This window comes from Danio rerio, chromosome 2, assembly GCF_052040795.2.
Source record: "Danio rerio strain M-AB ecotype USA chromosome 2, GRCz13ab, whole genome shotgun sequence".
Classification (NCBI taxonomy): Eukaryota; Metazoa; Chordata; class Actinopteri; order Cypriniformes; family Danionidae; genus Danio; species Danio rerio.
In genome coordinates this window covers 6,592,143-6,609,004 of record NC_141022.1, presented here as the reverse complement: position 1 = coordinate 6,609,004, position 16,862 = coordinate 6,592,143, and the positions used below count along the sequence as shown (strand labels likewise).

General features: G+C 34.0%; 1 protein-coding gene across 15 annotated transcripts in view; it reads right to left on the bottom strand.

Moving 5' to 3' along the window:
* Positions 1 to 384: 384 nt before the first annotated feature.
* dis3l2 (DIS3 like 3'-5' exoribonuclease 2) overlaps positions 385 to 16,862 on the bottom strand; it is a 48,600-nt gene continuing 32,122 nt past the window's right edge. For 2 of the 15 annotated variants that reach the window (XR_015478176.1, XR_015478169.1), the window contains exons 14-22: positions 12,852 to 12,931; positions 12,412 to 12,595; positions 11,805 to 11,891; positions 6,505 to 6,652; positions 5,063 to 5,193; positions 4,482 to 4,586; positions 3,828 to 3,932; positions 1,978 to 3,252; positions 385 to 1,459 (exon numbers count right to left, since the gene is read on the bottom strand). Coding sequence is in view for 2 of the 15 variants with exons in the window: in XM_087240378.1 (XP_087096504.1) it covers positions 3,154 to 3,252; positions 3,828 to 3,932; positions 4,482 to 4,586; positions 5,063 to 5,193; positions 6,505 to 6,652; positions 11,805 to 11,891; positions 12,412 to 12,595; positions 12,852 to 12,931 (939 nt within the window). In the remaining 13 variants the exon portion in view is untranslated. Of the gene's footprint in view, positions 3,253 to 3,827; positions 3,933 to 4,481; positions 4,587 to 5,062; positions 5,194 to 6,504; positions 6,653 to 11,804; positions 11,892 to 12,411; positions 12,596 to 12,851; positions 12,932 to 16,862 lie in introns of all 15 variants that reach the window. The other 13 variants (XR_015478173.1, XR_015478165.1, XR_015478172.1 and 10 more) reach the window with 7 other exon arrangements.

Here is a 16,862-nt window from a genome sequence, read left to right as displayed (position 1 = left end):
CTGAATTACAAACTATTGTGAGAAGCTTGTGGAAGGTTACACAAAATATTCGACCAAAGTTTGACAGTTTAAAAGCAAAGCTAAAAAAATATGAATAAAAAAATGAATAAATTCAAGAAAATGCGTGTAAACTTTTGACTGTCAAGAAATTTATAAATAAAACAAACAAAAAAAATTCTGTCATTATTCTGGCATTAAGCAAATGCAAGTCATTTAGGTAATCCTAACGAACCTAAAATAGTAAACGTTTAGTATGATTTACCATCAGACATTTTTTTTTAAATGGTTATGTTCCTTTTGTTAGAGTGTATGAAAACTTATGGTTTCAACTGTAAATGTGTTATATAAATACATGGCATAACAAAAAATGAACAGGTTTATTGCTTTGGTTAAGGTTTTTTTTTTAATTTGCAGAATGTCACAATTAGCCATGTTCCTTTTTCCCAGTTACACACATTATTTAAAAATACATGGATTTTAGGCTTTATGACGTCAATTTGAACAAAGCAGTGATAACACTAGTGTCTACTGACAGAAACAGATTCAAATTAACATTGATATTCATTGGTTCTAACCTAACTGTCCAACATAACTAATACAGGGACAGTTCACCCAAAAATGTTTCACCCATTTATTCATTTCAGACCTATTAGTTTTTCTTTTTTCTGTTCAACACAATGGAAGACATTTTGAAGAAAGCTGGAAACCTGTAACCATTGACTTCTATAGTATTTGTATGAAAGTCAATGGTTACAGGTTTCCAGCTTTCTTCAAAATATCTTCTTTAGTGTTAAACCATGGAAACTATCTCATAAATGTTTGGAACTAATTGAGGGTGAGTAAATGAAGTATTTTTGGATGAACTATCGCTTTAAATTTACACATCTGCTCTTATAAATTAAACTAAACTGATATTATGGCGTATCACACAGCTTACTGTACAAATTGTTCAACTGAAATGACTAAGTGTTAACATTAAGTTGATACCAGCTGCCTTTTTCTGGTGTTGTTTTTTTTTTTTTTGTCTTATTGTTTTAATACTGGTCCCAAGTATGGCACAATACAGTAGAGAAGACACAGATTTTTACAGTAGATCAGTCGTTTATAACTGTTAGCAATATCCTAGCAGACCACTTAAACACACATGGAAGTGGGTCAAAAATAAAAGCATCAAATTATATAAATTACATTTTAAAACACAATCGATCAAACCAAAAGTCTGTATTTACAAAAGCTTCCCTGTAAAACAAATTCTGTCCACACGATTCCATGTCATCCCAACACAAATCGATTAAGTTAACAAATTTAAGCGGATTGAACATAAAATAATTAAGTTTGTCCTCCAAAAAAATAAAACCTAAGAATTGTGTTGGTTCAACTCATTTTAAATAAGTAGTTTGAATTTTGAGTGTTCAAAGCCTATGTATTCAGGGTTAATTGGAGTAGGGTTGTCACGATACTGGAAATCGATACCAATCAGTGCTAAAATTTCCCGCTAACAATTGAGCACTTTCTTAAACAGCGCAGATTGACCATTGTGTTCACATGCTCAACAGAAATGATTGTGATTGGCCGTGAAGGTCATCAGTTCACCAAACTCACCCCTGTTTACTGAGTGTAACCACAGATACAGGGACACTGCAGCGTTTTAAAGTCATGTCGATCAGCTGGTTTGTCTATCAGCTGACATACGAGCGATCCGCTGATGAATCGCGGCTTTAAAACGCTCCAGTGTCCCTGTATCTGTGGTTACACTCAGTTAACAGCGACGGTGACCTTCACGTCCAATCACAGTCATTTCTGTTGAGCACGTCAACACAACGGCAAATCAGCGCTGCTTAAGAACGCGCTAAAATTTTTGCGGGAAATAGACGTTTCTCAAATTGATTGGTATCGAATTCCAGTATCGTGACAAAACTACATCGGAGTGACTGTAAAGTAAATCAATCTGCCAGATATTTTAAAAAGCAAAGATACTTGTAAATAGCGATTAGTTGACTTTATTTCTTATTAAATGAGTTAAACAAATGGCTTAAAAATGATCAAGTAAACGAACTGTGCATACATATATAAAAAATAAGTTCATTTAACTTAACAGTTCAATGGGATAACTCAATTTTTGGTATCACTTTGTTTTGATGGTGCCTTTAATGCATTTTGTTGAATTTAAGTAACAGTGCATCTACACTACATGCCAACTAATTCTCAATAGATAATAAATAGACTGCTAGGTTAGGGTTGGGGTTAGTGTAAGTTAACCTGTACTTGCAAAGCTACTGATAGTCAGTTAAATGTCTGTTGAAGGAGCAGTATCAGCAGATATTAAGCAGACAGTCTACTAATACTCAAATGAGTGGTAATTGGCATGTAGTTGCAACGCAACTTTTAGTCAACAAAATGTGCAATAGGAACCATTAAACTAAAGTCTTACCCACTTGTTTTTTAAATCAATTTATCACTTTGAAGGCAACAGGTTTACTCACTTTAAGTATAGTAACTAATCGATTTTTACAATGCAAAAAGCATTTCTAAAACAAAATGGATCATTTAAAAGCATCTAGAAACAAAACAAACTCACCCAAAGTTCCTTTTTAAGAAGAAAACATCCACTATTTGCGACAAAACCAACGACTCGGCCATAGATAATAATGCACTGTTCAAAAACCACTTAATAAAAATGGTATCTTTGTTAAGGGCTCGATGCTTCCCATTGGGAAAACAAAATAATCATTAACATAACTTCTGAAGTGAACGAAATGTCATTTCTGAAGCAATCGTTTCTAATGCAAAGGCCGCAGGTTAAGGCAGAACAAAACAAAAATGTCTGTAAGCTACAAAGGACACATTTGCGAAAGTGTGAAATAAAACCCGAAGCATAAAATAAGAGTAGCATCTTAATATGGGAGAATTTCAGATTCAAAAGAGACGCTGAAAATGTATAAAACAATCCCTGAACAAAACGTCACAATTCCTGAGGCTAAAGCAAAATAGCTTAAAATAAAAACGCTTCTTTCCGTCTTCGAAAAGTCTTGAGAACAAAATCTTAAAAGTCAAAGAAGAGGGATTAAAACGGAGTTCATGGTACGTTCGTGCAAAAGATGCGTGAACTACTGACAAATCTGTTTGGTTGAAGTAAAGTGGTGTAGGTGGGGTTTACATGGGTGCTAAGGGTCTCTTGAGCGTCGCGCTGTATTTCATAGGAGCTCCGTCTGCCTTCAGCTGAACGTTCAACAGGGTGAAGATGGAGATCTCCTGCAGAAGAGGACAACACATTATTATGCACAGAAATTAAACCATTGCTAGGATATCCTGATATTTAGCTGTCTGTGGATCTTTCAAGTGGTGACACAAACTGTATTTCTTTAATTCAATATTTGAGGTAATCTCAAGAGAGGGTGGGGCATTGTGTAGCACCACCCCTTAAAAAACACTCAACAGAAATTTGTTTCATCACAGCTCTGGTTGAGTTCAAGCGCATCAAATGAAGAGCAAATGATTAGAGTTTTGAGGGGGGCGGGGCATGTCACATACTGGAGAGCATTTGATTGGTCAAAATTTTAAGAGAAACTAAAGTATGAGGTGACGTGAAAAAAAAAATATAGATATAGGCGGAGGTGACAAGCCGCAAACCGGTTACCTTTACAGAGTTAACATAAAAAGCTGATTAAGATGATTAAGCTTGATTAAACTCGATTGGATACGCCAACTATAAACTATAATCCTGTAAGTCTTTGCAGCCGATGTTTTAAAAACAATGTTCACAACTGAAATGTGTGATGAAAACAACAATTTCAGAAAAGAGATAAAAGATGAACAGAGTAACACACCTGTTTTATGGAGTCCTTAGATGGGTCATCCGTTTCCCAAACAAGCGTCATCTCTGGCTTCTTTCCCACTTTACGAAACTCGACCTCCTTTAGACCTTCTAATGACTGCAGAAGAGAAACAGAACTGTATTTATTAATGGATGTGTTATGCATTACTGCAGCTTAACTTCAATACACTGCATTGCAAGACATTTAGCCTTAAGTTACAGTTGAAGTTCGAATTATTAGCTAAACATAATAGTTTTATTAACTGATTTCTTTTATTTTTGCCAGGATGACAGTCCATAATATTGTACTCGATGTTTTTTAAACATTAGTATTCAGCTTAAAGTGACATTTAAAGACGTAACTAGGGTAATTAGGCAAGTCACTGTATAACAATATAACGGTTTGTTCTGTAGACAAGCGAAAAAAATATTGCTACAGTTTAGTTTTAACTTAAATGATCATAATAATTTTTATTTATCAGTTGTAAAGTCTATTATTTATATTTTAATGAAATGTATGTTAATTATTATATTTCAATTGTTATTTTACTTTGTTAAGTACTCGGTATTGTTTTTAAAACTATTCTCTAATATATCACTTAAGCTCAAAGGCATATTTTACAACTTCCATATTAAAGGAAGGATGATGTAAAGTTCTGAAACATACATTACAGTAAATTCGTTTCTGCACTCCATAGCGAAGCACCAGCACGTCGAAGGACTGGTCCAGAACTCCCATGACCATGGCTTCTGAATCCAGAGGACCACACTCCTACAAAAAAAAAAAAAATGTAAAAAATAAATAAATAAAACAATAAATAATATTATAAAAAACAAGAGAAATAAAATAAAATAATAAAAAATAAATAAATAAATAAAACAATTAAAATAAATATAAAATGAATAAATAATAAAAATTAAAAATTAAATAAATAAGAAATATAAAAACAATAACAAATAAATAATAAAATTTAAATAAACAATAAAATTAAAATAAAGAAATTATACAATTAAATAAATAATAAATAAAAATAATAATAATAAAATGTAAAATAATAATAATGAAATAAAAATAAATAAATAAAAACATTTAAATAAATAAATTAAATAAATAATTTAGGTAAATAAAAAGTCATAAATACATGATTCAGTTTGTTTACCAGCATGATTTTTTCCTTGGAAAAACATCATGGGTTAAATGCAAAAATGTTTACAAAAAGTATGATTTGGTGATGATGATGGATATACCTTCACAAAGACAGCAAAGAAAAGTTCAGAGCTCAACTCTTGGACTCTCTTTGAGGCGGTCTTCCTGTCATTACAGTGAGACGCCTGCTGGTGCACTTCCTCTCCTGAGACGCTGAGACGGGGTCCACAATCTGTGATGGTAACCAGACAAAATCAATTAGAGACATATGATATGCACCATATGCAAAAGAAAAGAGAGAAATAAAAAAGGTAATTAAGATATGAAATTATAAAAAGAAAGAGGAAATAATGGTGAAATCAAGATGTAAAAAGAGAGAAAAAGAAATTATAAAATGTGATGAAAAGAAAAATGAAAATGGTGAAAGAAAAAGATAATGACAATGAAAAATGGCGAAAAGATTACATAATATATTCATATTAAATTAAGAAATGAAATTAAGAAAAAAGAAAGAAACGAAGGAAGGGAGGAAATTAAGAAATGAAAAGAAAGATAAAAATGGTGAAAGATGATAAAAGATGAAAAAAAGATAAAAAAAAGAAACTGAAATGAAATGATGAAAAGATGAAAACAGAAGGAAAAGGAAATGATGAAAGAAAATAAACGGAAAGGAAAAGGAAGGAAACTAAATTAAGAAATTAAACAATGAAAAGAAAGATGAAAACATGATGAAAATGAAAAAAATAAATTTTGCAATGAAAAGAAAGATGAAAACAGAAAGAAAAAAGATGTAAAGGAAAAATTACGAAATGAAAAGATGAAAAGGATGAAAAATGGTGAAAGAAAGATGAAAAAGAAAGAAAAAGTAAAAAAAATATAAAAATGAAAAGATGAAAAAGGAAATAAAAGGAAAGAAAAAAAGATGGAAGGAAAAGAAATTAAGAAATTAAATTATGAAAATAAAAATGAAAAATGGTGAAAGTAAGATAAAGAAAAAGAAAGAATTTATCAAATGAAATGAAAGATGAAAAGAGAAAGAAAAAACAAATTTATGAAATGATGAAAGAAAGAAAAAAAGAAAATGAAGAAATGAAATGATGAAAAATAAAGAAATTATCAAATGATGAAAAGATGAAAAATAAAAAATATATAAAATAAAATGATGAAAGAATAAGAAAATAAAAGGAAAAGAAAGAAATGATGAAAAGAAAGATAAAAAATGATGAAAAAGATGAAAAAAGAAAGAAAAAGAATTATGAAATGAAGGAAGAAAAACAGAAAGAAAGAAAGGAAGGAAGAAAAACAAAGAAAGAATGGATGAAATGATGAAAAATAGTGAAAGACATGAAAAAAGAAAAATTATAAAATGAAATGATGAAAAGACAAAAAAGAAAGGAGGAGGAAATAGGATATAAGGAAATGAACAATAATTCTTTCATCCACGATGGTCCTCAGAGTGCGCCCCTAATGAAAACCATCCAGCAGAACGCATTGGCCAAAGCACCCTTCACATGCCCCCTGACCCAACAGTACAGCAACTCACTCAGAGAGGCGCCCAGCAAACGGTGCACGATGACATCAGCGTATCGCCGAATAGGTGAAGTGAAGTGAGTGTAGAGCGGCACATTCAGAGCATAATGACGGAACAACTTCTCATCTTTCAGAGCTCCTGCGCAGAAATACACCGCCATCTAAACACAGCAGCATCAAATAACTCAGGTTAGACCACCAGACGTTCAGCAGAGGTCACCATTGCTTCATCTGTAGTAGTCAGACATTTTAGCTTTATTTCAATCCCACCTAGATTGCAATATTGAGGTCTGTTCACACCAAGAATGTAGTTCTGAATGACCAAATGGTTGAGTTTAGCCTACAATTATAACACTAGTTGGGAAAGATATAGTTTGAATCAGTATTGGACAAATGATAAGACTTATGCACTAACAAATAGCTAGGGCCAGACGGAATCTGCGGACATTTTTTGCTATTTCTGCGGAGAATTTTGGTAAAAATCTGTGAATTTCTGCGGAATGATTTTAATTCTTAAAATGCAAATCCAATTAAATTCACTTTATTTGGTAAACAAAGTAAATCTCTCATATAATATATCAACTAAAAGACAGAAAATATTACTGTACAAAGTGCATTGTACATAAATCAGATGAACATTTTCATATTAGTCAATAATAATACTGAAATTAATTTAAAAAAACGAATCAACTAAATCAAGATTTATTCAAGTAAATAAACAAAATTAATGATGGGCTAAAAATCTGCGTAATTCTGCATGCGCAGTTTCCGTGTGGGCTTACAAATAGCTAATGTAATTAAAAATAGAAGGTGCAATTGAAGCTCACTGCTATGCGTAAGAAAACCCACCACTGTATGAACTCTAAACTTTAAGTCAGAATTATCCACTGTTTAAAGGAGAGACTATGTTTTTAACACATTTCTAAACATAATAGTTTTAATAACTCATTTCCAATAATTGATTTCTTTCATCTTTGCCATGATGACAGTAAATAATATTTGACTAGATATTTTGTAAGACGCTAGTATTGAGCTTAAGATGACATTTAAAGACTTAAAGGTGCAGTAGGTGATCTTCCACAATGCTAACAGCTTAGCATAAATCTCTGAATCACAGTCCCTCCCCTGCCGTCTAGAGCCACGCCTCCTCAAACACGAGCACTGCAAAAGAAACCTCTCTCAGGCCCCGTGTACACTAGTGCGTTTTAGTTTTAAAATGGCGTTTTAAAATGAAAACGATCCGCGTCCACACTCGCGTTTCAACCAGCGTTTCTGAACAGCTCTCCGTCCACACCAAAACGATGAAAACGCACATCACGTGACCACACACACACACACACACTCGGGCAAGCGCTGCAGCCCATCTACCCAGATGAGAGCTCTGCTCGTCTGACTGCTCATCAAGCATCTCCCGCTGGATCTAATCTCACTATATTTATTAAACGTGATATTTCATCCACCTTGTTGTCTGTATCAAACGACATATTCCCCGACTTTGGTCATTGAAATCTATTACTTGTTCTCAGGTAACGTGTTTTGGCTGAGCGCAAAGATAGGTTAATTAATGTAACCACGTAGCCTATTCTGTATATTGACTGATCGCTTGCCTTCATTTCCTATAATATATAAACTTATTGTATGTTATACTTTTATAATGGCCATTATCGATTATTAAAACTGATATTCAGCAAAAGAGAGGGGATGTTTCGTATTTTCACTGAAATTGAAAGGAGGCAGTTGTTATAGGCTCCGTTTTGTTATAAATATCCACACAGTGAAGATGACGCTCATGCAGCACGACGCCTCAGCATTTCTGCTGACTGTTAAGTTGTTAATATCAAAATGAAAACAGCAGTTCCTTAAATCATGTTTTCATTTTATTGTCGAGAAAGTGTAACAACGTAGCCAGGGTGATGTGAATGAAGTTATAAAGTACACTGTTTCCTTTTGAAGATTTACCCGGTAGTCTGTTTACCATATCAAACTGAGGAGGGGGAGACTGCAGCCTTGATCAAACTTGCAAAGTCTGAACTTACAAGAAGAGGATGCGAGACTGAACTGTGTAACGTTAGGCTACTTAATATTGAGGAAAAGCCCCAATCAAATAGGCGAATGTCGGCAGCCCCGCCTCCAATTTCAGATGTCTCTGTTTTCCCCCATCCACACTGAGACGGAGCAGCAGCGTTTTAGAATGAAAACGGCCTCTTCAGCGGTTCCAAAACGCTCCATTTTCGGTACTCGAAAACTCTGGCTTAGTGTGGACGGATGGCGTAACCATAGCAAAACTTATGTGTTTTAAAACGAAAACGCATTAGTGTAAACGGGGCCTCAAGCCACGAGTGCTTGTCCGGTGGCGTGCAAGCCGAACTCACAAGCTATTTCAGAGTGAATTTGCATAGTAAACAATATAGGGAGACACTAGGCGGAATAACAGTATTTACTTGTGTTTTGTTGTTAAACTAATTAAAATCTACATTATCGATGCTGTAAAAGGTCCCTTATGAAACTGAAAATAGTCTTTTCAATCTTTCATCGGAAGATTTTAGTGGCTGAACAACACTTCTGTAAAGATTTAAGCCATTTGTAACAACAACATCTAACGTTACATCAGCTTTGCGTGAAACTAAAATAGTTTTGAAACAGAACATGACCTGTCTAAGAGAAATCCTTCAGCTAATGTGTCATCCTTTCTCCAGCGTGCAAAGGTAACTCCAATATTGATTCAGGCTTTTTAAAAAGTTTTGATTCAGCAGGTTTTTACAGATTGAGCGCCCATGCTCTCTCTCCCACTCTCTCTCATGATTGCGCAGCATGATCATACGGCATGATCATATTTTATTTTGGTCAAATAAGCATAATCTAGAGGCCTTTGCCTTTCATAGAAGCCACTTCTGATACCAAATTATAAACTAGAAGTCAAGTTATTAGTTGTTGTTTCTTAAAACTTGGATAGGCGACAATATGTATATGTTAGCACAGTAGATGCTTTTCTGTTTTTGCACAGTGCGAAGAAAAAGGGCCAAGTAAACATAACATAGCTGCCGTTTAGGCTGAAGTGACACCCTTTTTGTTATCTTGTTCCTGTATCTGTTAAGGCTAAAATGTCTTATTTTTACTTTCTGTACCTATTTGAAAATGGAGAAAAGGTTGTCTAAAGCAGTGGTTCCCAACCTTTTTCTTTGGGGCCCCCCCCCCATGAACATATCCAAACATTGGAGCCCCCCCACCATATAAATACACACGCACACACATTTGTACTGTATATATACATATATATAGTGTATGTGTGTGTTTGTGTAATATTAATATATAATATGTATAGAAAATATAAATTAATCAGTTTTAACTTGTCTTGGCCTTCAATAAAAACAAAATTTAGGTAGGCTTTGTCATACTGTCTAATCTTTTTCTTCACCTCTGAAGAATCACTGCATTTACGTTTCTCTGCCATATTTGTTTTGATTTTGCCTTTACAACACGTTGGACAAGCACATTTTTGAGCAAAATTTAAATAATTATTTAAAGTTATTAATTTTAATTATTTTTACTATTATGTTGGAATTTTAAGCATGTGTTTTGAATTTTTTTTTTGGTATTTAAAAATACATATATAATAGTAGAGCTGCTCGATTTTGGGAAAAATCATAATCACGATTATTTTGGTCATAATTGTAATCACGATTATTCAAAACGATTATCAGTTAAAGTCAAAATTATAAGCACTTCTGAGAATTTTTTTTATAAATATTTCCCAAATTATGTTTAACAGAACAAGGAATTTTAACAGTATTTTCTATAATATTTTTTCTTCTAGGCTTATTTGTTTTATTTTAGCTAGAATAAAAGCAGGTTTAAATATTTTGAAACCAATTTAAGGTCAATATTATTAGCCCCCTTAAGCAATATATATTTTTGATTGTCTGCAGAAGAAACTACTGTTATACAATGACTTGTCTATTTACCCTAATTAAGCTTTTACTTGTATTTTAAAAATTACTAGTAAAATATTATTTACTGTCATCATAGCAAAGATAAAAGAAATGAGTAATTAGAAATGAGATATCAAAACTATTATGTTCAGAAATAAGTTTAAAAAAAACTTCTTTCCATGAAACAGAAATTGGGCAGGAAAAGGGTTGCTAATATTCAGGAGGGCTAATAATTCTGACTTCAAGTGTATACATTCAGTTATTTCCACCCTGCAAAGAAATGAGAAATAAATACAATAGAATAAAAATATTAAACAAACTTTGCTTTAAGCATCTTCACTGTAAGAAAAACACTTTAGCTACAGCAGTCCTTTAGTCAAGACTAGTGAGGGATTTTCTCGTTGTTTGATTAATCATAAAAACAGGCGGCAGCAGGAATATTTCTCGCTGTCTCATTAATGGTTTCTCTTTCACGTCTTTTGATCCTCAACTCGTTTGTTTATTACACAAATGAGGGTTAATATAAATAATCACTAAACACCGCGTTTTGACACCTATTTGACCATTAAAGCGCTCACGTTAATGACTTTAGATGTCTGCGCTCCTCTGCTCGTCTCAGTGTGCGAATGAGAGCGAATGCTGACCGGCCGCATGCTTCTGACAGCTTGTGCGTGGTGCACACACACATATGCACGCGGTCGTGTACAACTGGAAAAGTGGCGGTATATGATGCAATAATCGTTTATCTAGATTAATGCTTTTTTATAATCGCTTGAAATCAAAATCGGATTTTCGATTAATTGTACAGCCCTGTATAATAGTGGAGAATTTTTTGCCTTTTTGTACCTCAATACTTATCTCCCGCGTCCCCCTTATGAACTCTGGCGCCCCCCTTAGCGGACCCCAGGTTGGGAACCACTGGTCTAAAGAAACTATTGTTTTTATAAATCAATACTCATTTAAAAACGTTTAAGATGAACGTATTATTTTACTATGAGAGAGGAGCAGATTACAGCTCACTGAATCTGCTGTTAATATCCACGGTGACCTATCATCATGCCTAAAACAAAGAATGTAATTATTAAAGCGACGATCGGGCACGGGTCGGGTGAAGACACGTATAAATACACTAAATACACTTATCTTTATTGTTCTGGCTGTGAACAGGCATTTTGGCACATTAAAATCACATATGAATATCAACCACCACAATTTTTTTTAGTTACATCACCATTTATTAGTATGTTCCTCATACTTCAGCATAAGTAGTTACCCAAGTAAACAGCAAATAAGCTCTCTAGTGTGTAATGATGGAGAAATAGTCTTCTTTGAGGTCTAGTTAGTGTTGATAAATATGAATCAGTGTTAAATTCAGCATGTTTACCTGCATTGGCCTGGAGCACATGTGAGTGATGACTTCTTTCCTGGCAGCTGTATACTCGTCATCACCAAGATTTTCATTCAGGCTTCTCTGTAATAACAAAATATATTCATTATTAATACACAAACACACAGAGCCCTCCAATCACATTACTCCCCTTTGAAATCTTATCCACAGCCCTACTACCCATATGATTTTGTTCGCTCACAATGCTAGTTTTGTGGTGACCAATTCATCTGTGCACGTCATTAAGAATTTAAAATCTGCACTTCCTCTTTTTTTTTTCTCAGTTAAATTCTTAGATTAGGTCTGTGAGGTATTGGGCGTGGCTAACATACTTAAGCACACCCATCCGACTGTGAGTTAAGTGAGGAGGAGGAGCCTGTTAGGTTGTATTAACTCTCCCCAAACTCTTTTCCCGATCTTTCTGAATGAAACGCCTACTTTACTACATCCAATCAGCTCGCAGTAAAAAAAAACAAGCCACGCCCACTGTTTTCTCATTTAATATTACGTTTCTCAAGGAACTGCGTCACAATATGACAAAAATATGGTCGCAGCTTACAATTCATGTGGTTTTAATAATGTTAGAATAGTGTATGATACCCACATGGAGTGCTCCAGATGAGGAGAAGTCAATGTCAAGGCCCATCTGGTCAAAAAACTCCTGCATGTCATCCACCATCTTGGTCTGAGGAGGCGGGTGTCTCCGAAGAAGTGCCAGTTCTGGGTACGAGCGGTAGATCTGATGCCCTACCGCCATGTTCGCCAGCAGCATGAACTCCTCCACCAGTCTGCACGACAGAGGGCAGGAGATTCATTGTTCAAAAGCTCAACACGAAGGTGTTCAGAGTCACATGTTGTGCAATAGAGGGACAGAGAGTGACCACTTCAATAGCACAAAACAAAAAAAATTACAAACAGCAAAGAGCTGAACACAGCTAGATTCAGATGATGAAGCATATGTGGCCTCTTGCACTGCTCAGGGGTTAGCATTTGTCAGAAAACCCATAGTTAGCGTGGTATGATAGCAATTGTATGCATACTTACTTATTGCTGTCTCGATACTGATAGACGTAACAGCCCTGAGGCATGCTGGACTCCTTATCAAGGGTGAAAGACAGCTTCAGCTGAAACCAGGAAATGACAACAACTGAATTAGACAAATATTGCTACTATAGTCAATAAATCATTTACCTAGTGCATTTAACTAGTGCTCTCAAAAAATGTAATCACAATTAAATTGTAGGGGTGTATATACATATACATACATGAACACACACACACACACAGGTGAAGTCAGAATTATTAGCCACCCTTTGATTATTATTATTTTTTAATATATTTCCCAAATGATGTTTAATAGAGCAAGGACATTTTCACAGTATGTCTGATGATAGTTTTACTTCTGAAGAAAGTCTTATTTGTTTTATTTCGACTAGAGTAAAAACAGTTTTACATTTTAAATACCATTTTAAGGACAAAATTATTAGCCCCTTTAGGGCTAGTCTACAGAACAAACCATCGTTATACAATAACCTGCCTAAGTACCCTAACCTGCCTAGTTAACCTAATTAGCCCAGTTAAGCCGTTAAAAGTCGCTTTAAGATGTATAGAAGTGTTTTGAAAAATATCTAGTAAAATATTATTTACTGCCATCATTTCATCAAAAAAAACAGGGGGTCTCCAGTGGACAGTAACAGACTCCGAAATGAGACACATTAAGTGAGCAGGTTACATTGTAACCCCGAGTCCTAACAACGCGATACATGACAAGATTTGCGATGATAAGCAATTTGGCTGTTTGCAGCAGACAAAACATGACAGAATTTTAAATACAGTCATTCAGAAGCACAGAATAGTGCACTCACTGCACTCTAGTAAAATGGTAAGATTTATCATCTATTTATTGCATATAAAACCTCTTTAACATTATTAAATGATGCTGAATCACTGATATGAGTTTAGAACTATAGTTTAATTTCAAACTTCAAAGACTTTCAAGATTTTCAATATTATTATTATTATTATTATTATTATTATTATTATTAATGGTTATGGTAATAAAAGCAATAATGACTGGACTAATAGTTTAAATTGAAAGTGCATACAATAAGTAATAAATAAATACTTAATAAATAAATATTTAATCATTTTTTTTTAATTACATGGCGCAGTTATTCAACAACATGTCAGCTACCAGTTATATTTACGGTGATAAACGAAAGGAATTTCTTTTTAAAAACCAAGTAAATGAAAAAATATTAAATATATAAATTGTAAAAAAAAAATAATAATAATAAAAAGTTTAACAAAAATTCAATAAAAGAAAATGTTTAAGTCAGCTTTAAAAAAAAAACTAAGATTTAAAAATGTAATACAGAGCATTGAGGAAAATCTACAACATTGAGTAAAAACTGAAAGTCAGTTTATAGAGGGCCTAACTGACTATGGCACAAGAAACATTTAAACATACCATTTTAATCATAATTGCATTACTTTCCAGCAAGAAAAGTATTTTGCACTAGCTGAAGTTTATTAATAGAGGAGTGTTACAGTAATCCAGCCTAGAAGTCATAAAAGCATGGACTAGCTTTTCTGCATCTGAGATGGATATCATACTTCATAACTTAGCAATATTTCTCAGATGAAAGAAGGCAGTTTTTGTGACATTGGAGATAGGCTTTTTAAAAGGTAAATTGCTGTCTAATATAACACTGATATATTTTTTGCAGTAGAGCTAATGCTAACTTTGTATGCCTTTAATTCCAGGTTAGATTTAGGCCCAATAAGTAATAATTCTACTTTGTCTGAATTTATAAAAAAAGGTAATTGTTGGTCATCCAGTCTTAAACATATTTAATACACTGCTAGCTTAGACAGTTCAGACGTCTCGTCAGGTTTTGTTAAAATATATAACTGAGTATCATCTGCATAGCAGTGAAAGCCAATCCCGTAATGTCTCCCAGTATATTGTAAACAGCAAAGAGCCTAAAACTGATCCTTGAGGCACCTCATACTTTACTGGCCTGACTTGTTAAAGCTGTCCAATTATATTAACAAACTGGTAACGGTTAACCAAGCAGGTTTAAGTTTTATGCCATAACTTAAAAACCGAATGTATCGAACCATAATATTATTGTATTCTTACACCCCGACTGCACAGAAGGATGAAATTACAACAACAGCCATTTAATTAATTAATAAAAAAAAAAGAAAATAAAAAAAAGAGGAGCGTTCAACCACACTTCCAGACTTCATAAGCACACACTTGCGAATGGAACTGTTTTTCATTTCACCAAAGATATTTCCATTACGTAATACCTGTTATTATGAGGATGTTTCAGAAATTTTGGTTGCTGCGTCTCAATGATGGATCTGTTTGGGTAGTGATTCCTTCAGGGTGTATTACTCGTTTAGTTGATACTTAGATAATTTGGCACTGCTATAGGGTTGTTCAAATCCGGTTCCTCTTAACTCATAACACAAACACTCCATCATGGACACAATCACCAGAACTTTGTTTTTCATTCACATTATGCAACTCAAAAGTCTTGTCACCCATCCACATTTTAGGAACAACAAATATTAACTTGACTTCTAGTTGACCATTTGGTATCAGAAGTGTCTAACATGAAATGCAAAGGCCCTTAGATTACGCTTATTTCACCAAAATAAAATATGATCATGTCTTGATTTTAAATGATTTAATTACTGTAAAGTCTGACTTTGCTGAGACGCTTCATTTTTGCATATCGTTTAAACACACTATGAACAGCAGCTACACTAATTATTTTCTTTATTCTCTATTTCCACCTGAGAATACTTATTCCGAGGCCCCTTCAAATTATGCCAAGTTATCCATAATCCTGGACCAGGCCGTATCCTGAGCTGATGCTGTGGTGGTAATGGAGGAGTGGAGAGCATGAGACTGATTCCTGAAAGACCACAGTGACAGATGGGTCTGCGCAATGATCCTGTGGGCCAGCCTGAACACCCACCGGTGACCTACTCACAACTTTAGCTTCTTCATGTTGGACATTCAGCATTCTCCAGCCTTTAACGTTCCAACGCCTAGACTGCAGCTCTGCACTAGACGTTTGGCCAGAGGGGAAATGGTTGTGCCCAACAGAGCCTGGTTTCTCTCAAGGTTTTTTTTTTTCCTTCACTTCATCAGTTGGTGAAGTTTGTCGCCGCTGTCGCCACTGGCTTGCTTAGTTTGGACTTGTGGAGCTGCTAATCGATGGATTTGCTCTTCAGTGTTTGGCTTTTCAGCAGTAAAAAATTAAACCACACTAAACTGGACTTCAACTCTGAAAACTGGACTGACCCAGTTTCCATTTACTAGAATTTCTATGTAAAGCTGCTGACACAATCTACATCATAAAACCACTATAGAAATAAACATGAACTGAATTGAGAAACTAAGGTTTTTTTGCACTACAGCTGATGATCAACAGTAAAAATTACACATTTTACCTCGTCCCAACAGGGAAAAACAGCAACAATTAAGAATTTATGATTATATGGTGTCGTAACTTCGCAGGCAAAAAATGCCTTTATATGAAAAGTCAATGGGGCAAAAACAGCCACTAAAATAATTGAAATGGTAGTAAACATGCCCAGTGTGTTTTTTTTTTTTAACTTTGTCAAACCATTTTCCCAAAATATGTGTCAAAATAAGTAAAAAAAAAAAAATCTTTTTTTTTTTTTTTTGGTAAATGAGCATTTTCTATCAGGCTCTTATAATTAGGTTCAGAAGTTTCATTTTATATGTAACTAAAAGGCTATTAGCTTGTAAATAAAATGCCTTGTTTTCAAAATTGTCACTTTAGACAATTCTTTGGTTTTTAATTTTGTGTCAACACGAGCTAAATACACTTCAGCTTTTGTTTTGTTTTTTGTTTGTTTTTTAAAAACCTCTAAATCCACATATTAGGACAAGACAGTGAAATTAGTTAAAAAAAATCACTAAAGAAGCGATTACAAGTTATTTTATCAAACATAAAACACATTGCACAGATCACCTTAAATTAAAATTGCATAAATCTGTCAAGTGGC